The sequence below is a fragment of the Phoenix dactylifera genome, chromosome 8 (assembly GCF_051530095.1).
Source record: "Phoenix dactylifera cultivar Ajwa chromosome 8, Ajwa_hap1_PhDact_Kaust_v1.1, whole genome shotgun sequence".
NCBI lineage: Eukaryota > Viridiplantae > Streptophyta > Magnoliopsida > Arecales > Arecaceae > Phoenix > Phoenix dactylifera.
In genome coordinates, this window is record NC_143197.1 from 29131431 (window position 1) to 29155661 (window position 24231).

At 39.0% G+C, this 24231-nt stretch overlaps 3 protein-coding genes across 5 annotated transcripts; 1 reads left to right on the top strand and 2 right to left on the bottom strand.

Annotated features, from left to right (window-relative positions):
• Positions 1-5066: 5066 nt before the first annotated feature.
• On the top strand, positions 5067-8450 carry LOC103714400 (protein NUCLEAR FUSION DEFECTIVE 4-like). 2 transcript variants are annotated; one of them, XM_008801638.6, is made up of 2 exons: positions 5067-6538; positions 7824-8450. In XM_008801638.6, exons 1-2 carry the CDS (start codon positions 5397-5399, stop codon positions 8248-8250), a joined length of 1569 nt encoding a protein of 522 aa, XP_008799860.4. In that variant the 5' UTR covers positions 5067-5396; the 3' UTR covers positions 8251-8450. The 2 variants fall into 2 exon arrangements, with proteins under 2 accessions (XP_008799860.4, XP_008799859.4); XM_008801637.6 differs by having other exon boundaries at positions 5072-6538; positions 7821-8450.
• Positions 8451-13593: 5143 nt separating this feature from the next.
• Positions 13594-15909, bottom strand: LOC103714398 (protein NUCLEAR FUSION DEFECTIVE 4-like). 2 transcript variants are annotated; one of them, XM_017844569.5, is made up of 2 exons: positions 14654-15909; positions 13594-14258 (listed from the first exon to the last, which is right to left on the bottom strand). In XM_017844569.5, the coding sequence occupies exons 1-2, from the start codon at positions 15766-15768 to the stop codon at positions 13850-13852; spliced, it is 1524 nt and encodes a 507-aa protein (XP_017700058.4). In that variant the 5' UTR covers positions 15769-15909; the 3' UTR covers positions 13594-13849. The 2 variants fall into 2 exon arrangements, with proteins under 2 accessions (XP_017700058.4, XP_089781206.1); XM_089925080.1 differs by having other exon boundaries at positions 14842-15862.
• A 912-nt stretch (positions 15910-16821) lies between these two features.
• ER-ANT1 (endoplasmic reticulum-adenine nucleotide transporter 1) lies at positions 16822-22848 on the bottom strand. Its single transcript, XM_008801633.5, has 3 exons — positions 22485-22848; positions 18457-18828; positions 16822-17444 (listed from the first exon to the last, which is right to left on the bottom strand). The coding sequence occupies exons 1-3, from the start codon at positions 22785-22787 to the stop codon at positions 17148-17150; spliced, it is 972 nt and encodes a 323-aa protein (XP_008799855.3). The 5' UTR covers positions 22788-22848; the 3' UTR covers positions 16822-17147.
• Between the last annotated feature and the right edge of the window lie 1383 nt (positions 22849-24231).

Sequence of the window (24231 nt, forward strand, 5' to 3'; positions counted from 1 at the left end):
TCCAGCCAGGGCAGCGAGTGTAAAGAGATGCCAGCAAGATTCTAAGATGAGTGTTCTCTAGGAAAAGAAACTGCACGTCATAGCTTACCAGCCCAAAAGTTGCATCAATCACCGGAACCAGATAGAGGGGTAGAAAAATGGCAGCAAGACCAGAAAACCAGCCAAAGAGCTTTTTTCTTAATCTTTTATTTCATCCAATAAGATGGATCCATCAGTGACAACCTTTGGAGTTTATGTGCTTATGTTTCCGGGTCTACCCGTGGTGCACCATAACTCTTCTACAGTAATATCATTTACTCCCCTCTCCCTCCTGTTCCACCATAACTCTTCTCTGCCTTCTCTACACTTCATGGCCAAAGGAACCACTAAAGGCGCAGTCAAAAGCATTCCTAGGCTTATCGCAAGCTCTCTTGATTGAGACCTAATGCCGCCAACAACTTCACAAATTCCAGTTGCCAATGTTATGGCCTCCAACTTCCACGGACTCTTCTACTTTCCCATCTACAGTCTCTCCTTCCCTCACCTCAAGATCCATGACTCTCTCTCTAGTTTCAACCTCATCTTAATATATGGATGTATGATGAGTGATCAAAGAGGGTTGGCTAGGTGAATCTGAAGTAAAACATGTTTATTAACTGATTTTATCAAGAAATTAAATTATATCTCACGGCTCACATAAGAAAAAAAGTTTCCGCTGCTCACCAATCCTAACCATTTCATGACATCAGCTTTTTTGTGTAGTTAAATGGGTTTCGGTGATCGTGGGCTGGAATATGTAAGTAAGGAGGTGGGACAACATCAGCATCAGACTAATTCAGGTTCAGCCCAGCTCAAATCCAAAAGACTTTTGTTCTAGCCCATGGTTTCAACAATAGTTTGATCTGTAAGATTTTCACAATAAGATCGTATTTGACTAACAATGACACTAACTCTAGACATAAAAACTTGCACCGATTCATTCTTTCTCATAAGCAAGGTTTCAAACTCATGCCTTAGAGTCTGAAGTTTTACAGCTATTACTATTGATGACCCTTGGAACTCCATCTGCAATGTTGTCTATGCATGCTTCGATGTAGTGGCTCCTGCGATCCTTGAGAATATTGACTTATCGATGGCTTGCTGAATGAAGAATAGTGCCTTGAAGTCCTTTTTTCTGTTCTCCTTCAACCGGTTTTAATCATCAGAATCAGCGTACCCGTTCTCTACTAAGTCCCACAGATCTTGGGATCTGAATAGAGTCTTCATCTTAATGCTCCAATACTCATAACACTCTTCTTTAAAAATCGGAATTTAGGGTTGTGAAAGGCTGAATGTGTTTCTGTGGGAAGCCATGATCAGACACTGCTCTGCTACCAAATATTGGAGGAAGAAGAAGCAGCAACGGGGTAGAGAAAGAACAATACAGAAATCAGATTTTACTATTCACGAAATAGAGTAAATCGGATTTTACTATTCACAAAAACAAAGAACTCTATTTTTTAGAGAGAAAAAAACACAGCGATGGCGACAACACTTGCTTGGATTTAGAAGTAGGAAGAAAGTTCCTGCCATTGGAGCCATCAGTGTGGCCATGAATGCCGGCCTTGACACCATGTACTCACTTTTGAATAAATGATTGGAGAAATGTTAAATGGATAAACAATAGGCTGACATGCAGAAAGATAAAAAATAACATTAGAATGCAATGATTAAGCAGGTCATTTAAGAGTTTATATTGGAGTAGGATCCAGAGGCACGAAATCATTATTGGCCATGTTCATGGTCTAATTGATCAAAATTATAATTAGCCACGAGCTTTGTATCATTTCCTAATCATCGAAAAAGAAGAAGAGGAAGAACTATCAATAAGCTAATTGAAAAAGAAAATTACATCAGAAGAATGGAAGAAAAAAAAAACAAAAGGAATTGGACTTGAGTCGATAATCCTATAAATTTTTCCTAATCAATTTGATCATGCATGTAGAAAAAAAAAGGTAGCGATCTGAATAGAGAGCTTACTTTGTTGAAGAGTAGTCCAAAATGAATGGCATAAGACGACCAAAAAAACTAAAAGAAGAAGACAGGGAGAATAGAGTGGAAGTCTTTGAGAATCTACGATACTCGGCTATCTGTCTCAGGTTGTTCAAGAAGACCAGATCCAATGTCGCACTAAACATATAGCTGAAGAAATACAACTAAAAGTTTACCTTATTTAACAGTTAAAAGACTCCAACTTCCACGGACCTTTCCACTTTCCCAGAGTCTCTACTTCCCTCACCTCAAGATCTGTGACTCTCTCTCCAGTTTCAACCACATCTTAATATATGGATGAATGATGAGTGATCAAAGAGGGTTGGCTAGGTGAATTTGAAGTAAAACATATTTCTTAATTGATTTTATCAATGAATTAAATTATATCTCATGGCTCATAGAATAGAAAAAGTTTTCACTACTGACCAATCCTGACCATTTCATGAAATCAGCTTTCCTGTGTAGTTAAATGGGTTCCAGAGATCGTGGGCTCGAACATGTAAGTGAGGAGGTGGGACAACATCTGTATCAGGCTGATTCGGGCTCAGCCCAGCCCAAATCCAAAGGACTTCTGTTCCAGCCCACGGTTGCTCACTATAGTGGCAAAATTGATATATGTAACGTGTTAACTTTCTTACTTCAAGAAACTGAGTGTTACTTTATTTTTATTCACTAAAACAAAAAAAAGGTTAAAAGGAGATAACTGCCTATTGAAATATGTGACATTTTTTTCTGTTTAATTTTTGGAATTGTTTGAAAAATGAATAAAAAATTTATGAAAACTACAGAAATATAGAAAAAAAATAAAGAACTGCCAATTTGTATGCATCAATGAATCCTTCATTAAGCAATTGATTGGCCATATTTGATAGCTAGAATCTTCTAAACAATCATTAAGTTGTTCTCCTTTCCTAATGGGCCACATTATGAATTAGACATATTGATGGTTTGGCCCTTTATGTCTTCATTCAAACTAAGTTCATTGAATCTTCCTATTGAAGGAGACACATTACTCGCCAAAGTTAATATTTTTTATTAGATTATGATAATGACCTCATAAACATTCTTACCTTTTTACTTTCTAATGGGCCTCTCTTCCCATCTGACCAAATCTTATCTGATTCCTGGTTCCAAAAGACCATAGCACTTCCCTGCAAATTAATATTGTTGGGAATAATTCCAACAAAAAAATCCCAAGTAAATTATATAAATGTTTAGCCATTCCTGTGAAAGATCCCAAGTAAATTATATAAAAAAAACATTTTTATCGGCAAATAAATGTAAAAAGGAGTATTTAAATCAAAATTCAATTGGATTGTAAAAATTTTAAAATCGAAAATCATACTTGAAAGAAGTATATTATGGAACGCCAAAATTATCCCTCTTATCATTCCTAAAGCTATGCTGCGAATTGAGGGCCATCACTTCCATTTTGTCTAAATTTCACTAATGCTCTGGATTTCGTCAGACTTGCAGTAGAAGTGCAACTTGAGCAGAGCGAGCCAAGTTGTGGGCTAACCCCTATCCAGCCGAATTTCAGAACTACCTAGTCCTAATCTAACCGTATTAGAACTTGATCAACCCAATAAAACTGAATCCAACTCCATCTCTAACCTGAATATAACTCAGACGAGTTGGATTAGCTTTGGGTAAGAGTTGGTTAGTTAGGTTGGCTTCAACTGGGTTAGGTCAAGTTGGCTGCATCAGCTAGCTTTGGGTAAAAATTGGCTTTATTGGAACAAAAAATATTGCCAAATTCTAAGTAGGTTCACTCCGAGAAAAAAATGTGGGATAGAATTGGGCAAGTTAGAGTAGGCCTTAACCCAAACCCATGGTTTGGGTTATCAGATTTGGGTTAGACAGGCCCAATTTGGCCTGAATCATGGATATTGATATATTCAATAAATGGGTCGGGGTGTCTTGTGATCATTGTCCATACAGAGGGAGAGAGAAAATCGACGAGGAAACAAGTGACTATTTTATGTGCTCAAAAGCCAGGTCATTATTTTTAGAAAGAAGAAGAACCTTTTACTTTAGCTTAGATCTTAAAACAATGACCAGCATCAAGAATTCCTATTCTATTGTTCTCTAGATTCTTCGTGAATCATCCTTGATTGCCGTTGCCATAATATCTATTTAAATGCTTCCAATAAGATAGATCCATGGTGGGACCAACTTAGCGACACAACCTTGGAGTTTATGTGCTTATGTTTCCGAGTCTACCCGTGGTACACCATGCCAACTATCTCATCCTACTCTTATGAGCTCTATTAATTATGTACTCGTCTTGGATCGCTGCTATTCATATCTTATCTCAGATTATTTAATGCATATGGTGTAGGATATAATTTTATTAAAAAAAAATTGCCATGGAAACTACTTGTTTGGAATTATTTTGTTTTATATTTTTATTCATAAAAACCCAAAAAATAGACTAAATGGCATATATAATAAAATATTTTTATTTTTTAAATAACTTATAAAATTTTAAGCATTCGTAAGCATAGATTTATTGATTTAGGAAGGAGTGAAAGTAGCAAATAAGGAATAGCATAAATTCTATATATCAACATTAATCTTCACCTGATAGTTTATAAATTTACAGAGAAATAAAAATACAAAAGCAGCATACGATGCTAAACAAGCCCTTGTATTTACATTTGTAATATTAATTGATATTTTCTAATCACAAGTATGCCTGCCGGTGATTCATTAATTATTCCCACCGTTCCGTCAAAAACGCTCATGCCCGTGTCATGCACACGTCAGTTAGCGTTACAAAGTTTCCGGTGCCAGTCTCTACCATTAATTAACTCGGAGCCTTCGGTACGCCACAAGCCATACATTAACATAGAAACCAACAAATCTTTATCCGCCACGTAGCCTACCTGGCATGGTCCTCATCCCTATCCGCCAATGGGAGTGAACCATCTTTTTCTGGGCTCCGTGAATCGCACCAGGGTTTGGCAGGCCCAAACCAACCATTGGGGAACCATCTTTTTCCCCATTCTTATGTTCCCACCCTTAAATTAGGGCAACATGACACATCAAAACCTCCCTTACATCTATTTCCTCCAATATTTCTCTTGTAGCTGAAAGAACTTGTCCTCACGGAACAAAACCATTTAATCACGGCTAAGAACGGACCAAACCATTCAATCACGGCTAAGAACGGAACAAAACTGCCCAAAGTCCTCATCTCCTTTTGTCCTATCTTTCACTTCAGTTTCCTTCCTCCATGTCAGGTCTTATATCTAGCAGCTACAAAGAAAGGTATCAACAAGAGTCCCACTTCCAACCTTTTCGTGCCATGTCTTGATTCTAGCTATAAGCTGAGGTAACAGCAAGAAGCCTGCAGCATCTCATACAGGTCATAGAGTGAGAAAATGGGCAGCTCATCGATCCCAGTCCTCCTATTTCCATGGCTAACCTTGGTGTCCATCATCTGGCTCCAGTCCATCAACGGCACCAATTCGGTCTTCCCGGACTACTCCTCCCAGCTGAAGTCCCGGCTCAAGATCTCCCAGGTGAAGCTCAACTACCTCACCGTTGCCTCCGATGCCGGTAAGCTCTTTGGGTGGTGCTCGGGTGTCGCAGCTCGCCACCTTCCCCTATGGTTGGCCCTCATGATCGGTGCAATCATCGGTTCGGTTGGTTACGGTGTCCAATTCCTCTTCCTAGCCAGCAAGATCGCATCGCTCGCATACTGGCAAGCCTTCTTGCTCTGCGTGCTCGCCGGGAACAGCGTTTGCTGGATCAACACCGTGTGTTACATCGCAGCCATGAGGAAGTTCCCGGTGGACCATGGGACTGTCGTCTGTTTGGCCACAAGTTATGCCGCTTTGAGTGCCAAGATCTACATAGCTATGACGCAAGTGATCCTGGGAGGTGACCCTAGTGACAAGAGCATCTACCTACTACTGAACTCCATTGTGCCTATCCTGACAGGGGCAATCACTTCCCCATTCCTCAAGGAATCAAAGCCGGCCGGTCCAAAGACTCGCGCCGGTCTTGTGACAATACTCGTGATCGCCGGTGTCACAGGGTCATATGCGGTGGTGGAGACGGCGGCTCCGGTCTTCGGTAGCATGCCGAGAAGGCTACCGCCGTTGATTCTATTGGTCATGGTTGTGTTGTTAATAATCTTTGTGCCTTTGGTGAATGTCATAGAGTGGATAAAAGAAGGGAGTTGGAGTTTGGCAAGGGAAGGGGAAGGAGTGGAGAAGAGTGTGATAAAAGTTGAGGATAAGGAAGTTGATCGGGAAGGTGGTGCAGGGTGTGGAGAAGAGGAGAGATGGGAAACTTGGGTGAGAAGAGAATATCGGGTGCGGGAGTTGGTGGCAAGCATGGAGTTTTGGTTGTATTTCCTGGTGTACGGGTGCGGGGGTACGTTGGGATTGGTATACGCTAACAACTTGGGTCAGATATCGCGGTCTCGCGGGATATCCGACACCGTGCTGGTCTCCATCTCCTCGTCCTTTAGCTTCTTCGGGAAATTGTTCTCGGCTCCCTTGTCCGCGTTCTCCAGGTCAGTATGAATACGTTATACGGGATGCGATATGCTGCACTTAATACATATCCATATCTACAGTTGATCACAATTTTGTGAATGATGGCAATAATCCTCGAACCGACGTTCATGTACGGAACTATTCCTAGGAACGAGAGGGGATGTGGCAGGAACTTATATGGCGGATATGCTAAGGATGTAGGAATAAGGACAGGGAATGAGTTAGGTGTTCCGGATACATCATGGTTACAGTGTAGAGGCAACACTTGTGGAGGTCATGCGCTGCATGCGTGACATATGTCATTCGGAAGCTCCATAGTCAACTATCCTTCCGCATTCTATGGATAATATTAGACGTATGTCTTGCATTCAGTGCAAGAAGCTACGCACTCTTTTGGATTCTAACGTACTTTGTGATAGGGAGTAGTTGATATTTCCTAGAAGCAGAAAACAAGTTTTCCATACAAATCAAAGAACAACACAAGTTTGATGTTGTTGCCTACATTAGAAAGACACACGTACACTGCAAATAATAATAGCTAACTCTCATATATAGATATGATTCATATCATTAATGGTTGTGATTTTGGTCATCCCATATTATGCATAACAAGTAGCAAACAAAAGAGCCCTCGTGTGAAGCATGAATGCACGTCATGTGTTAAGCATGACGCATTTCATGAAGGCCATTTTATGTGCCACTAATAATAGATGTGATCAGGGTAATTCTTTATATATCTTTTCTAATACTGTTCTTTGTTTCGTATTGTAAGATTGTATAGAAGAAAACATTTGCAGGAATTTACAAACATTTGTACGTAACTCAGGAGTACGTACGTGTATTAATATTGGGCACACCCATCCTTCACTTGGTGCAGGTTATTTAAGTAGTTTTCACAGCCATGTATGGATCTAGCATCTTGCAGGAGGACATGTGACATTAGGATTCAACGTACGTCTACTAAGCTAAGAAATAATAAAATAATAAAAATGCAAAACCCGTCAAAGATGCCACCTTCCAGCTGCTTCTCCTTGCTATCCTTGTCAAACCTTTCTTGTCCGGGTGTACGTCCACTTCACATCGAGCAAGAGTGACACCACAAACAAACATACGTATATATGTAGGGGAGAGAATGAACGTCCGATGCCGCACCCCCCATCACCATAATAGATTATTTTTTTATATTATAATCTAATCAATCATCAGATCATTTATAGATTAGTTGAGTACTTTTGATTCATCTGTGTAGATTGCAGAATACTTGTTATTTTGATATGCTGTTCTTGCTTATAACAACAGCAGGCATATGGTTTCGAGGCCAGCATCAATGGTGTTGTTGATGATCCCAATGGCAGCTTCCTTCTTCTTGCTGCTTAACCCCACCAAAGCCTGCCTGTTCATCGGCACAGCCATCATAGGTATGTGCACAGGGGCCATGACTTCCATCGCTGTCTCGGTGACCTCCGAATTGTTTGGCTCGGAGCATTTTGGTGTGAATCACAATATTCTTATTGCCAACATCCCTCTTGGATCCTTGCTGTTTGGCTACATTGCGGCATTCATCTACGACAAGGAAGGTGGCGGGGGATATGGTCCATGCATTGGAACCCAGTGCTACCACAAGACTTTCATCATCTGGGGTTTTTTTTGCTCCTTAGGAACAATCTTAAGCTTTGTTTTATACATTCAGACAAAAAAATGGTCCAAGAGAAGAGAATCGGGCTGCTGATCAATTTGGAGGGGTAAAAAGCCAATCAAGATTGTAATTAGAGAGAGAAAGAGAGAGGTGTCCAAGATATAGCGCTCCCATGTACTTCATGTTGCTTGTTTATGTTCCCATGCAGTTAGGTAGATTTATCTTTTATACAAAGTGAAAAAAGAATAAGGATTTTGTTCAATTATTTATATGGCAACCCTTGATTATCTAGAGTTGAGTGCAACTCATTGGTCGGTCTTTGCATGGAGCCAACATGAGCCACTTATAAGGCACCAGCATATCAAATACTAATGCGTGAGTGTGTAAATATGCTCTTTTTCCTTGAACTCAAAGAAATATATGGCGTGCACTTCCCAAATTCTCATATCCAAAGTCAGATCGCCTAGCTTGCATGAGGCATGATTTAAGAGAATTAGTGAATCCCACCTAATGGTCTTGTGGCTGCATTGCTGAAAACGTTTGCAAGCTCTAGTCATTTTAGAGTGCCATGACATTACTTAATTAGTTATCCATTCAACATGGCAGAAGGAGATTGATTCCATACGTGAGGATATAGGTTATTAATGGGGTGCCATATCAGATGGGTAACCAATGGGCCATATCAATTTGTGGAACTTTATTGCATTCTTTTTCTCTTGCTTGCTCGCATGGCAAATCATCAGCCTCATGCGTGCAACTTACAAAAGTAGCCACAAAATCTTGTGGATCTAACATTTTTAATTTGTTTTGAAATTTAGTATTAGCTCCATCTTTTTTAACATTTATTGCATGTCTGACAAGCTTAATTTAGCGAAAACAACCGTCTCGAAAGGTGAAGTCCCTCTAAGCCTCTGGCTGTGCTTGTGCTTCTGACCTGTGCCGTGCGTTTGTACGACGTCACATGGAAGTAAGATCGACAGTCGACGCTGCCGTGTCCTTGTGAAATTCTCATCAGCCGTACAACTTTAATACGCCGCTTACATAGGTTTGAACGCCAGCATCAATGGAGGCCACCGCCACCATCTTCCCATGGGACCTGCCTGTCGTCAGAAAAGCTTTCGAATTCAATGGACCAGTAATCAAAACGTTCAAGGTTATCCAATCCGACTGTATTACTCTCAGCGATCCCTGGAATACTTGGCTCTCAGCATTTGGGACCAACCATTCATGTTTTTGTTGCAAATATTTCTTTTGGTTCCTTTTATTTGGCTATGCACAGGGCACGGATCCATGACAATGAATATAGTGGAGGACGCGGTCCATCAATAGCACATCTAAATCTTTCTTTTTATACTTATTTGCTTAATTGCAAGAGGAAACCTCATAGCTAGTATTGAACTTTTCAATCTAGAAGTAAGAAAAATTCATTAACTGATCAATGAAAATAATTTTTATATTTGCCTCTTATTTATAAAAAAATCTATTTTAGCCTATGTGAACGAAACTAGAAAGATGAGCCACCAAGATGATAGCCTGGTGGTAAGAAGGCAATAATTCCGTCCGAGTTATCCGGGTTCGATTAAATTCGGAGACTGGATGTTCCATGCTCGGTTGGCTCGTTGGCGTTTATGCTTTCCTTCCACCTGTAGCTTGGTGGTGCCAGGTATGACGTATTCACCTTCGGATGGGGAGGATGTAAGTAAAACGGTGTCCATCCGTATCGAACATTCTTCTGGCCGGATGGGAGCCTAGTGGGGGCTGCTACCCGTGGATGGGCTGGTTTCTTCCTCCCTCCTACCTCTTTTCCTAAGCGAGTAAAAAAAAAAAACTAGAAAGATGACAAATTAAAGCAACCATAACAGGGACAACGAATAGAGGTGCTATAAAAATAGCAATACCACCGGTGCAAGAGCTTTTTTTTGGCCTATGAGGCCGCACTCGCGACCGCGCGTGGGCGCGCGTGGGGCTCCCATGGAACATTCAAGTCGCAAGTCAAATCTCAAATGGTTCCTCGTGAGCAGTGAGCACATAGGCACTTGGAAAACAAGCACCACTTTCCACACTAAATCCCGCAACTTCAAACGTGTTACTAATTTTTTTTCTTTCATCATAACATCAACTTAGGAGAAGTACGTCATGCTGATGAAAAATTAATAAGACACAACACTTGTCTCTTAAATCTGTCCTCTTTTTAGGTTCCACTATTATTGTTCTAAATAGAGGGTGGTTTACCTCAAATACGCGCCATTCCATCTGGAAGAGCCACCACTCCTCACTCTAACGCCCATTGTGCATGCAACGAGCACCACTCCATTACTTGCTAAGTTGCCTATTTGACATGGCACAAGACAATTGGTACAATTCATGGGTTGTGGGCCAATCATGAGATGCCACATTGGACAGATAACCGAACGTACCAAATAGGGTGCTCTATGCATATTATTTCTCGCCAGCATGGTAAACCATCACCTCAGACGGATGCCTTTCAAAATATGGTGGTCGGTTTGGATTATAGTGGCATGCATGAGTAATGGAGTTGGGGTTGCATCTCCTTTTGTGCAAATATATTATTGGATCCCCTATCGGTCGCTTTGAGATCTATACAGACAAATGAATAGAAGAGTTCCGACTAATTTGAGATCTACATGGTGGGTGATCCAATTGTGCATTTGTGTGAAAGAAAGTGAATTCTTTACTTAAAAGACACAACCCCTATCTTGGGTAGTGTTTCGTCTCCTTCGGGCAGACGATTTGGGTTGACATGGGGGTGCATGGGCGCTCATTGCTAGATCTCCTGCTTTAGTTGCAAAATCCACCGAAAGTGCCGCCATGATTATGCTCACATGACCTTTGCCGATTGTTCCTATTTAGTGCAGGCATGCTACCTATATTGCTCAACTTTTCTCAGTTTCAAGGGAGATCCAAGCAGGCCCGGCTAGCTAGTGTGGAGTCATTGAAGTCAATATCAGGCACTTTGTTTTGGACTGATTACTTTTACTTATCCACCAGGAGGACCATTTCATTCCCCCACCAATTCAGCACATCGAGTGCCAAATTGGCAAAAAATTCATGGTAGTGGTATCATCATCTCGTCAGCATGACACTGGCAGGGAATTTAATTTGTAGGACCAGGTCTAGTTGAATTCCATGATTCAGTCTCATATTTGGATTTGGCTTGGATGCTTTCACCAGGGGAACACTTCATGTGTCTTTTCATGATACAATGATTTCTCGACCTTTTCGTGCAAACGGCAACATGGCAGCTTCCATGAGAAGCAAAGGCAAGATGCTAGAATTGAGGAGATGAAAAATCTTTCTAGGCGTTACAATGGCCATTTTTATGTGAATTTTTTATTTTGATGCATCCATTTAATCCATCTTTTACCATGAAGTCAAAAATTGCAACTGAAAGATTCAAGATCTGATAGATCTCTCTCCTGAAAAGAACTACTATGTGAACTACCGGGGTTACAAATATCACCTTACCATGAGGAGAGAAAACAAGGCACAAATTCTTATTCAGTAGATATATATTGGATTGGAGAATTATAATAATCCAAAACTTTGCCCAAAAAAATGAGCTGCAAGATATTATTTGGATTACTTGATCCTGCATAAGTATCCAAAATCTACCAAATGAATAACCACCGCATGGATCCTCATATACTTCTATCATTTAAGACCTGACATCCTTAAAAAGCTAAAGGTTCAAATTTATTTAAGTCTAATCAAAAGCACAACGATCGACCCGTGGTTAGTCTCAATGGATCTGTACTGCAATATTCTCTAGTCTACATAGGTTATGAGCCGGATCCGCTCAAGTACAATTTGTAATAATTCAAGAGATTTTATCCAAAAAAATACTAACTAAAAAATATTATCTAATTTTTTTAATTTTATATAAATATTCAAAATTTACTAGGCGAAGAACCGCCACGCACGTCCTCCATAGAGCCAAAAGTAGATTTAATGATAAAGCTAGAATCTACTTTTTCAAGCATGCGGTGCTACTTTGATGATCTACGGAGGTCGGACGGCATCTCGCCTACATCCTCTCAATAAACAAAGTGGGATTTACATCAAATCAACGAAATGGGTGGAGGATATTCATTAATTAGACAATATCTCCAGCATTGTTTGCTTGCAGGAACAAGTTTCTTTTACTACCGTCAGTGGACATGAATCTGTGATTGCTATATATTATAATAGAACTGAAATGTTAGTTTTTCCAACTTTCTTGGTTGTTTTGACTGGATGGTTGTATTAGTTGTAGATGGAAGAGAAGGTACTTTGTTAAGTATGCCTAGCCTTGCTTGGGAGCTAATTTTTGAGGATGAAATGGACGTGGGAAAAATACGGCGAAAAAGTTAAAAATATGGGGCGAATTAATGTTATTCAAAAAGCTATTATGGTATGAAATCAGCAGAACCAGGAAAAAATAGACATTTTAAGAATTAAGAGAAATTCTAAATTTAAGAGATACTAGCCTAACCAGTATATATGTAGTAGTTCTTGAAGCCTGTCAAACACTGAACTGCCATTAGTCCAGAGGGACCACACCACTGTAAGCACCGTTTGCAATAAATCCAGACCACCTATCCACACGACTGCTAATTTAAACCAGAAAAATCTCAAGTAACTTCTCTAGTACCCATTTCCCATGCAATGAATCTTTAGCTTCACACAGATCCAGGTGCAGAAAAGAGGGAGATAGTCCTGTAAACTAGCTTTTTTTTTTTTTATTTTTATACAATGGTGTCTCACACAAAACGCACATAAGTGCAGCCAACAAAATCAGAAAAAAAAAACCGGCGAAGAGATGAAGTGGCTAATTTTTTCATATCCCTGAACAATTCAGTCTTTTCTCAAGAAAAAGATTCAATTTTTGCACTTCCACAAAACAAATTAAGAACATCTTCATGACCTGAGACTACCTGCCAACCTTATGGGGTGGTACTAGATTCTGAATTCCAGAAACTAATGTGTGCTGTTATTTCGAAGAGCGCTTTGGCAATAAGAACAAGAGTGAAGTTATAGCTGGCCATATCTTAGTCAGATTCTGTTGTGTGACTTTATATCTATTGGATGTTCTGCTTTCTCTGTAAACAGTTTTAGCAATAGATAGTCATGGCTCATCCACCGATCTGCAAAAACTTATTGCTCGAGGGACAAGAAACAATAAAGGTGCGCACCTAAAAATTTCAGCTGCTGGCCTCTCATTAATAATAGTTCTGTTCAGTTGGGTCGAATATTTAGACACCAAAGTGGAGGAGGACATGATGGATGCCTGTAACTTGGTTGGCAAGGAAATCTAGCGTAGATTTAATAGGAAGAAATCGGTCGCCCAAGAGCAAAGAATGGCCTGGTAATTCCAAGCGAGTTCCTGCTTGTTTTGTCATGCAGCATCAGTAAAATTAATATTTTTGATTCCGATCATCCCTGTAACTATTTCAGGAATTTATTTCACGCAAAAAACAATTAGGAATATTCACATTGATCTAGCAAACTTCATAGAAAGACCAATGTGGTACATAAGCTTGTGTTAAAAATCTCCATCAACTTGCAAACTGTTGTGGATGGGGGCACAAGCAGGAGCATCTATAGATTTTGGTGGAGCTCAAGTGCTATAGGAATTAGGATATCATGTATAGCAACTTAATCTATGTGAGTCATCAGATCTTTGAGCAGTCTTTCAGCAAAATTTTCGAGTTCTGGCATAGAGGACTGTACAAAGGAGAGTGGCAACGGAGCAAGTGGAACCCCATATAATAAAGGTTTTCTCGTAGCATCTGATCCCGTTGCAGCTATGGCTTCCTTCAGCTTCTCTCTGGTAGAGAAAAGCAGCAAAGTAACCAAAGAGAAACGACCCTACCGGTATATTTGTGACAACAATATTGTGGTTCACGCCAAAATGCTTGGTGCCAAATAGCTCAGGAGTTGCTGAGACGGCAATAGAGGTAATTGCCCCAGTGCATCCTCCAATAATAGTAGTACCGAGGTACAAGAAAAGTCTGCTTGGATTTAGCAGCAGGAAGAAGGCTCCTGCCATTGGAGCCATCAGTGTGGCCATGAATGCTGGCCTTGACACCATGTACCCACTTCTGAATAAATGAAAGGAGAGATGTTAAATTTGATAAGCAATAGGCTGACATGCAGAAAAATAAAAAATAACAGTAGAATACAATGACTAAGCGAGTCATTTAAGAGTTTATATTGGAGTAGGATCTAGAGGCACGAAATCGTTATGGGCCATGTTCTTGTTCTAATTGAAGAAAATTATAATTAGCCATGACCTTTGTATCGTTTCCTAATCATTGAAAAGAAGAAGAAGAAGAAAAGCTATCAACAAACTAATTGAAAAAGAAAATTATATCAGAAGGTTGGAAAAGAAAAACAAAAGGAATTGGACTTGAGTCGGTAATCCTATAAATTCTTACTGATCAATCTAATCATGCATGCAGAAAAGAAAAGATGGCAATTTAGGTAGAAAGCTTACTTTGTTGAAGAGTAGTCCAGAACAGATGGCATGAGACGACCAAAGAAACCAAAAGAAGAAGACAAGGAGACCAGAGTGGTAGTCTTTGAGAATCCACGGGACTCGGCTATCTGTCCTAGGTTGTTCAAGAAGACCAAACCCAATGTAGCACTAAACATATAGCTGAAGAAATATAACCAAAAGTTCACCTTCTTTAACAGTTGAAGGCCTCCAACTTCCACGGACTCTTCTACTTTCCCATCTACAGACTCTACTTCCCTCATCTCAAGATCCATGACACTCTCTCTAGTATCAACCTCATCTACAGTAATATCATGAACTCTCCTCTCCCTCCTGTTCCACCATAACTCTTCTTTGCCTTCTCTATACTTCATGGCCAAAGGGACCACCAAAGGCGCAGTCAAAAGCAATCCTAGGCTTATTGCATGCTCTCTTGATTCAGGCCTAATGCTGCCAACAACTGCACAAATTCCAGTTGCCAGTGTTATGGCAAACATCACCATGAACCCACAACTTGATCTTGCTTTATTTTTGGTCTCCATCTCCCGAAGAAATGGTGCAACTAAAATACTAACTAGTATAGGTACAATGGCATTGAGGCCGAGATATGTCTTGGCATCATGATTGGACTGCGGTCGGAAGATCACATCCGCCACAACAGCGTAGATCTTAGCACTCAAACCAACATAGCTTGTGGATATCCCAACTGCAACACGGCTATCAGAAGGAAAATTTTGGATGCAGATGATGTAGCATGCAGTGTTGATCCAACATATACCATTTCCAGCCAAGGCGGTGAGTGTAAAGAGATGCCAGTAGGATAGATGAGTGCTTCCTAGGAAGAGAAATTGCACGCCATAGCCTACCAGCCCAAAAGTTGCACCAATCACTGCAACCAGCCAGAGGGGTAGAAAAATGGCAGCAAGACCAGAAAACCAGCCGAAGAGCTTTCCAGCATCGGAGGCGAAAGCAAGGAAATTGAGCTTGACTTGAGAGAAGGATTTAAGATCTTTGAGCTGGGATGAGTAGACTGGGAAATCAGAATTTGCACCATTAATGGTTTGGAGCCAGATGGTCCCAACAAAGCTCAGCCATTGCACAGAGGGAGAAGGCATGGTCTGAGAATTTTTTTCACTGCCAGGAGCTGCTTCGGGTGGTGCTGTATTTATGGAAAGAGATGGTGCTAGTAGCAATCAATGGTGACTTAGACTGTTGTGGCTGTGAACCTGATAATGTGGTTTCTTCTTAACCAGTATGAAATACTTGACTTCTTCAAGGTAGAATTAATACCTGAAGAAATGATACTGTGGAAAAAAAAACCTTATAACTCTGGTGACATGTGCGTCACTGCACACGAGAGCATGTTGCACAAATACTAGCTGAGAAGCCCAAAGGTTAAAACACGGTGCAGAGTGAAGTGCAAAATAACTTGAGGACAGAGTACAGTAACAGAACAAGTAGTAATGTGAATGTGAGGACTCAAAAGGCCTAACAAACTTATGCAATTACGCCATCAACATGTCGGAGGATTTTAAGGAAAAGTACCTTGCATGCACCTGCCTTGCACATCATATGTCACAGACCAATCAAATTCAATGTAGATTAGCAGGCCAAGAAAGCCAGAACCCACTAGTCTTTTAAGTTTCCAGTTACAGGTCAATTCTAACTGGACCACCTTGCAACCTGACATACTGTTTTTATGTGTTGCAGATTATTCCTTAGTGGGTGAATTTTATTATTCTGATAGCTTTTTTCAATCTTTTATTTCATCTATTGTTTTTAGTATGTTCTTTGATGTATAAGATGATTGCTAATAATTAGTTTATTTTTTAAAAAAATGTAACGGTCTTCCATATTTTGTGCAAAAAAAAAAAAAAAGCTAATGAGTTTAGTTACCTCCGAATGGCCATGCAATTTCTTAGTCCCAAAAAGTAAAATGAGTTTTCTTATTTTCTGTTTTCATATCTTTTAATCCCTGAAATCAATACATTTATTTAACCAGAAATTAGAAAAAAAGAGAGTCAGAAACAAAGCATGGAAACAAATAAAAACAGTTCAGCTTGCATATGAATTTGCTAAATAACCAAACAACCAAAACAATCAGTCTGCAACATCTGGATAGATCTTAGATAATTAGCAGAGTACTAAAATGGAAAGAATCAAAGATATTATTTTTAAAGTTCTCATTTATTCCAAATAGAATCACTATAAAGAGAACAAAGAACAAGAATAACCATCCATTTTACACTAAAAAGACAGAATACACATTTGACATACTCTAAATTAGATGGTTTTTCCTTTGCTCTCTATGTACATGGGAAATTGATCCAAAGACTGCACTTCCAGAGTAACTTTTTGGTTTGCATTTTATTTCCACTAGCTCTGCACTCCTTATTGCAGCAAGGATTGTTTCAAAAAAAAAATCAGAATCTATCAATATAGTAAACATGGGCCCAAATTTCTTATATGGATCCTCATCAATTTAATCCCCCTCTCAGCTGTTGCTCAAAACCGTAACATGCCTGCTTGCAATTCGATGGAGCTGGTCATATCCTGCAAGAACTCCTGCTCCTGCCATTCCTGAGAGCATGTTAGCAGCTGCTCCCCTAAACAGTGCAGAGAAACCCTCCTTGCAGACTATAAGTTGTAAGGCATGGAATGCGCCGTGATACTTGGAAGGTTGTCCTGAAGTCAACATCATTCTCCTGCGCAGTGTGTCAAATGGGTATGCACAGACCCCAGAAAATGTTGTCACAGTCCATCCTAACACAAAACTAGCTAAAAAGTTTCCCTGCAACAACAAAAAGCCATTGATGTTGAAAGATAACAGGAATTAGGGAGTAATAACCAAGAGAAACCAACAAACTATTGTCCTTCAGGCATACGGTTATATCTTGCTTCACAATGCTAGAAGCCTAGAATAAATAAACAGGAGACATGATGGACTTGGGAGATCAACAGAACAATAGTGGAGATCCATGTTAATACATATATCTATATATATATATGATGCAGACCACAGAGAGATCGAAAAGAGTTTCATATTCTGAGGCAGTTGTGAGCAGTTGCGTACTCAAAAGAGAGAAGGCATTATGATATCTAATGCATGTAGGAAGGGGAGAAAATGTACCCAAATAAACTCATACACTTTGCAATAACCATAACCATCAAGCCTTATCCCAACTTTGGGTCAGCTTCACTTTGCACTGTTATTGTAATTAATAAAAGGATTTGTAGCTGGACTTCCTTTTATTTTTATTTTTTTATGCTTGGTTGCGTCCTACAAATACAGGAACTTTGCCTTGGGAAATGGACAAATGGAGTGCCTTTCTCTACACTCTAGAAAAATTTCTGTATCCGCTCTCCTCCTCTATTTACATTCATCTTTTTCTAACCTTTTGATTCAAATATTGCTCTCCATGAGAGAGAGAGAGACAAGAGAACTGCAACAACCAGCAACAAAAGTGTAACACATTTACTGAAGAAAGATCATTTGGTCATGCAGAACCACAAAAATCCATCTTCCTGTCATCATCATCAAATTTGCCCAAGACCGCCACAGCCCATGTTTCCTCTCACATGAATTGCAGGTGTTCGATGCTGATTTTAATGTAGATACCTGGGGTTAAGACCTAGGTCAGGATTCACTAACAATAAGATAGTCCAGTAATGCTCCAATGATACCAACTGTTCTAGAATGAATCATAAACTTCTCCTTATACCTAGAAATCAAAGCATGCATGGCCTATCAGGTACCGCAGTATTTTAGTTAAATGAGCTCATTAGAAGAGTTTGGTGGTTACCTCCAACGGTCCAACTAGAACAGCAGGCTTCACAGTGTCGTAGATGCCAAAATAGAGGCCCCGATACAGAGTGATACCCATTATAGAAACTCCAAAACCACGATACAAACCAGCAATACCATCACTTGCCAGTGTCTTCCTGTATACATCTAGTAGTCCTTTAAACTGGCGTTGGTTGTTAGCTCGGTATTCAATTGCATCCGTTGCAAGCCGGGTTCGTGCATAATCTAAATGATATAAAAGCAATGAAGTTGTTGCTCCAGCAGCACTACCAGAAGCCACATTAACTGCTAACCACTTCAGATAACCATCTTTCTCCTTTGAGCATCCAAAAAGGCTCTGGAAGTATCCCTTGACTGCAAAATTGAAGGCCTGCGAGAAAATGGAAAAAAAGGGCAACATTTTTGATAAAATTATTTCAAGTCATAACACATATGAAAACTATAATGAAACCACATCAATGGATATTGGACATACGTATCAAGTATGATAATAGCACCGCTACTCTCTAAATTCAAGATCTTCAGGCATGTAAGGCATAAGATATAACTGTCCAATAGTATTCCCCTCCTTGAGGCCTATACTGTTTAATTTTGCTATCTCTCCATTATTTCATGTAACACCATGTGCTTATATACATAACAATTTTTATTAGAAAGTCAAAAAACTTCTTTTTACATATAAGGTAGGAATTTTAGGAAAAGAAAGCAAGTAGGATGTATGTTTGCACTACCACCGGGGTTGCAACAAAGATGAACAGTTTCCTCCCTACTTAGCAGAAAAACCCATCTCATCAAGCATCACATGCAACTAAAAGTTACTGCAAACACTGTAGATGAAAGGTTTCTATTTTTACTGAACAGGGTTTGGAGCTCCCAAAGCTTCAAGAGGAGGAAAACATCTTCATGTGCTTTGCTGCAGCCAAAGATTCGTCAACAAGCAAAACAAAGAAACTCATCTTTTTCCATAATACGATTAGAAACTAAAGAACCTAAAGCTTAGTGCTGAATAACTAAGCATTAGGTTGGTTTAATAGTACAGTTTTCGTTTCATTAATTGCCAATCCCTCATTCTCCATAGATTGATGGTTAAGTCGCCAAGCCACTTGTCATGCAGTTGTCTATGATGTGACAGCTTTCATGAGCTAAATAAAGTTGAGCTTGCAGGCAAGCTTGATGGCGAACCTGGCATATGGAGAATGAAAGGATGCAACAAACGGTGATGCATCAATGCTGAAATTGGTCTTGGGTTTTGTTTCAACTTAGAGAATCATGCCATCCAGATGGATATGCACAATTTTGTTCACTGCCAAAATTTCTAGGAAGTGCCAGCTAAAAGTAAGGCTACTAGGCTTATAAGCATATCATTTGAGCCATATAAATGGTGGGGTTTGCCTTTGATACTTTAGAATGGTTCACTAAAAACTGTGGTTGCCTCACGGCAGACTAATTTAGAGGTTTGACTGGCATATTGTTGGTTACTTTGGAAAGGGAACAATTAACAAGATTTAAATGCTTTGATGCTTAGAGCATCCCAATGCCCTAAGTGTACAATATCTAACAGCTCTAGCACATGTTTAGCGCAAAAGAGCTTCCTGTAACTGAAAATGTAGATTATTTATAGCATACTTTAGACTTTTCCCTTAAATCAGGATCAAATCCATAAGATTGATTGGTTTTGGCCATTGCCGTCCTAGTGCTATCAGTAAGCTTGCTGCCTTTGGAAAACATTCATGGATAAATTCACCCAGAAAAATTCGTAGCATAAAGTTTCCAATGCAAAAGTTAATATATAAAATTGGAATCAGATAAGGAGGATCGGGAGTATATGTTCTTCTATCACTAATGTTCTGCCAACATATGGCAGGTATACAGGCTCAAGCTGAAATGCAGAGAACGAATGGTTCATTTCTCCAGAATATTGTGCTTTTTTTTAAGGCTAAATGAGTTCTCTGTCAAAATTGTTGTCAACAGTTGCTGTGCAACATATTTGGCTTACATAATTTTGCATACCACAATAAAGGCTGCAAACGACCATCATAAGGCTCATAATGTTTCATGTTAAGATTAAGATGCTTAGTATTCGATGTCAATTATTAAAGATAGCTAAGAACCAAAATATGACTGGCAACATTGCCACTCTGTCATACTGTTCTATCATATATATACATATATGTATACGTTGGTTTATTAATTATTACTCCCCTTCTTATATCGAGAAAAACATATAGATGTTTGCTCCACTTTCGAAGACCTTCAGAGCACTATCCCAAATCAGAAGCAGACTTCTCGTATCCAAATACTGCAGGCTGGCTCATGCATATGCAAAGGGAACAGAACTACAGACTGACCAGCCGATTCCAGGTTTTCTAAGCACAGGGAACGCTATGCTTCAAAAACTGACTAACCTTCACAATGTGGCTGAAAGGTTCTGATAGGATTTGCCATCCCCAGATCAATTCTTGGAGTAAAGATTGTTGGCAACTGAGCAAATATACGTAAAAGATTCATTGGAAAATCATTGATTAGGTATGGAACTTGCTTTTTAAAAAACCATCCATTTTCAGATCAAAAGGCAAAGTTTAAATCTTCATGATTTTGCAACTTGAGACTTCAGTTCTCATTCAACTTAACATTCGTGGATTTACCATGTGTTGATAGAATATACTGTTTCAAATTTTCAAAAAACAAAAAGGTTCAATTTTTTATGGATTTGTGATGTGTTGAGGAGACAGACCTTTTGAAATCGTCAACACACTAAAAAGGTTCAATTTTACCGGTATCTTGATTATAAGTGCAGCTGCAACCTAGAATTACATTTTTTTATAGTCTCATAATTACTTAGAGGGTCACAATTAGATTGTCTAGATAAATGATTAATATCAAGCACTGTATTCTTAATGTCAAGACCAATAACTAGTCCTTTTTCTCTTTTCCAATTTTTTCCACATGTTCTCTTGATTGATAGATATGCTTTCATTTTGTAAAATGCACTTGCTTTTCTCTTTTCTTCCTTTAAAGACAGATTATACTTTTCACAAAATTGGAGGTCAAAAATGTAAGAAATGAATGACATTAGAAGATTCTCTTATTTGACCAAAGAACCAAGCTCACATCACAAAAGTAAAAAGCACCAAACCTATAAAGTAAAAGAGCAAAAATATGGAGAAAATGGATCACCTTGTCTGAAATCATGGACTTTCGATTCTTTTGTGTCATGCTAATAAGCAAAAGGAATATAAAAGTAGCAATGGAAGAATTAAACCAAAATTTTTATAAAGCCCAGCATCACACATTTATATTTTAATGACTTAAAATAGCACGATAAACTAAGTCTTTCTCCCAGAATGCCATCCAAAATTCAATCCATCCAGTTGCAAAGAAATAAGCATGTACATTGTTGAACTAAACACAAGCCCCTGCTTCTCAATGAATGAACTCATAACAGACACCAAGGATTGAAGTATTCTGTGCTGATGGAGTGCAGGTAAAGCACTGCAGCTATACATATCATGGTAAGCTATGTTTCAGTGCTTGGCAGATAAGACATGCACCGACATAGCAGCATGCCAAGAGCTGGCATACAGCCAGTAACATGTCAGTGCCTCATGCTCGTAAGGATGGCACATATGATGCAGTGTCGTGCTGCTACCGATACTTGAATTCGTGGTAAACACTGATTTATAGACTTCAATCCTGATAGATCTCACATTCTATTACAGCAGGGTAGTCAGTTCTCAGTACCTAGCTAAGATGAATCTCTGCGATTATCTAAAGAGATAACAAACTTTTATCAAAACCCAATTATTTGAGCACTCATCTACTGACAGCGTGATGTAATATTCCAATTTTAAACCCATCTAAACAAATCAAAATTTCAATAACAAACAATATTCACGAAACTCGATTCAAAATAACAATGAAAAGAGCACACAAATCATGATATCAATCCAATAGAATCAAACAAACTAGAAGAACAAGAATTGGAAGAAAAAAGGTGATTTTTGTTGTTTTTGGAGGAACACCAACCTGGGTGGGGAAGTATCTGATGACATTGGCCTGGTTCCCTCTCCAGAGGGAGAGCACGCCCTCCTCTCTCAAAACCCTCGAGAAGCAATTGGAGATCCCGTTGTAAGGCCGCCGTAGGTGGCCTCTCTTTAGCATCTCCCCCTGGTTCTGCAGCAGGAGCTTCACCCGCTCCACCGGCGCCGCCGCGCTCTTCGCCACCACCGCCGCGACGCCGCCCATCACGAAGTCCGCCGCCATTTTCCCCGTCGGCCTCTCCGCTGCCTTCTCCGCCGCGTCGATGGCGGCGCCGGCGGGAGCCACCATTCTCCCGTCGTCCCCTCGCTCTGGAGAGGAGAAAAAACAAGATTGGTGTCGACGGTCGAGCCGGCGAAGAGATCATAGCTTTAACGGATGGAGAGGGAATAAAAAAATCCGAAACAAAGAAGTGGGTGTAAAAGATTCGAGTCTAGATTGGTCGGACTTGTCGCGTCCCAGCCCAAATAGGAGACAGATTCGTGGGACGATGGACCGATCAGCGATGCCTACGTCATCTCTTATTTAATTTTATCTTTTTCTTTATAAATATTTTTTAAAAAATTTAAATTTATGTGAATATCTTTTTAAAATTTATATTGTATACTTCAGGGAGATATTATTTTTGTACAAATATTTCTAATAAAACTGTTATTCTAACCACATTAATAAAAATCATATTTATTTTAAATAAAATAAAATAAAATTTTAAAATTATTTTTTTGTTTTTTATTGTGATCGTCTTATAAATATTTTTTTTATATGTCTACCCATTAAAAATATTTTAATTACTTTAATTTAAAACTGTTAATTTTTTAATGACGTTAGATGGCGTGGGTATATATACAAAAATAAGAATAAAAAAATAAAATAATAAAATAAGTATTTTATGAGGATAAACATGTAAATATTATTTTTCAAAAAGTATTCGTGCAAAATTTGATATTTCAAAGATATTCATGTAAAAAAAACCCTTAATTTTATTTCTTTCTTCCTCTAAACATGGGTCACGTCAATGGGATACTAGGACAGCTAACGTGGTGTCACATTTTTTTTTTCTTAAACCTTTAATCCGAAAATAATAGTTTTCCTTTTTTCTGAATCAGCTAATGTTACTTTGATAGAAGATCGCAACATCAAATTCAATTGTGAATCCACCTTTTATTTGTACGTGTTTTGTAATGCCCTCCCGGATTTTCCAAGTACCAGAGAGAGGCCAAGTCCGGGTGCTCTGCCTCTTATTAAAGAAACAGTATTTTTCTTTTTGTTGGCATCGTTGGATCAGCCAAAGCTAGCAATCAAGTGTCCTGAATGGTATTGTCGACTAGATGGAGTTATTCCAATAAGTTAGTGATATTGTGGACTAGATGATGCATATAGTAATACACACTAAAGTTGATGTCCATACTGAACTTTTGCATATATTAATACATTGTGATGCAGTTGTCTGAAATATTTACATATTTAATGTAGTTTATGTGTGGATTATTTTGATCTGATTTGACATAAAAAATATAATGGTTTGGTAAAAAATGAATATCAATTTGAAACAAAGTTTTTAAACCTTGATACATCAATTATCTCGATGAACCAAGATCTTGGTCTATTGAGAAAAATAAAACTAAGATTCTCCAAGGTCCAGATTGTTTTGGACCAAAGTATCAATATCTCAATTAATATGATAAGTTTGGAATTAGAAACTATATTTAATTATTAATTTTGAGTTTTATTAATA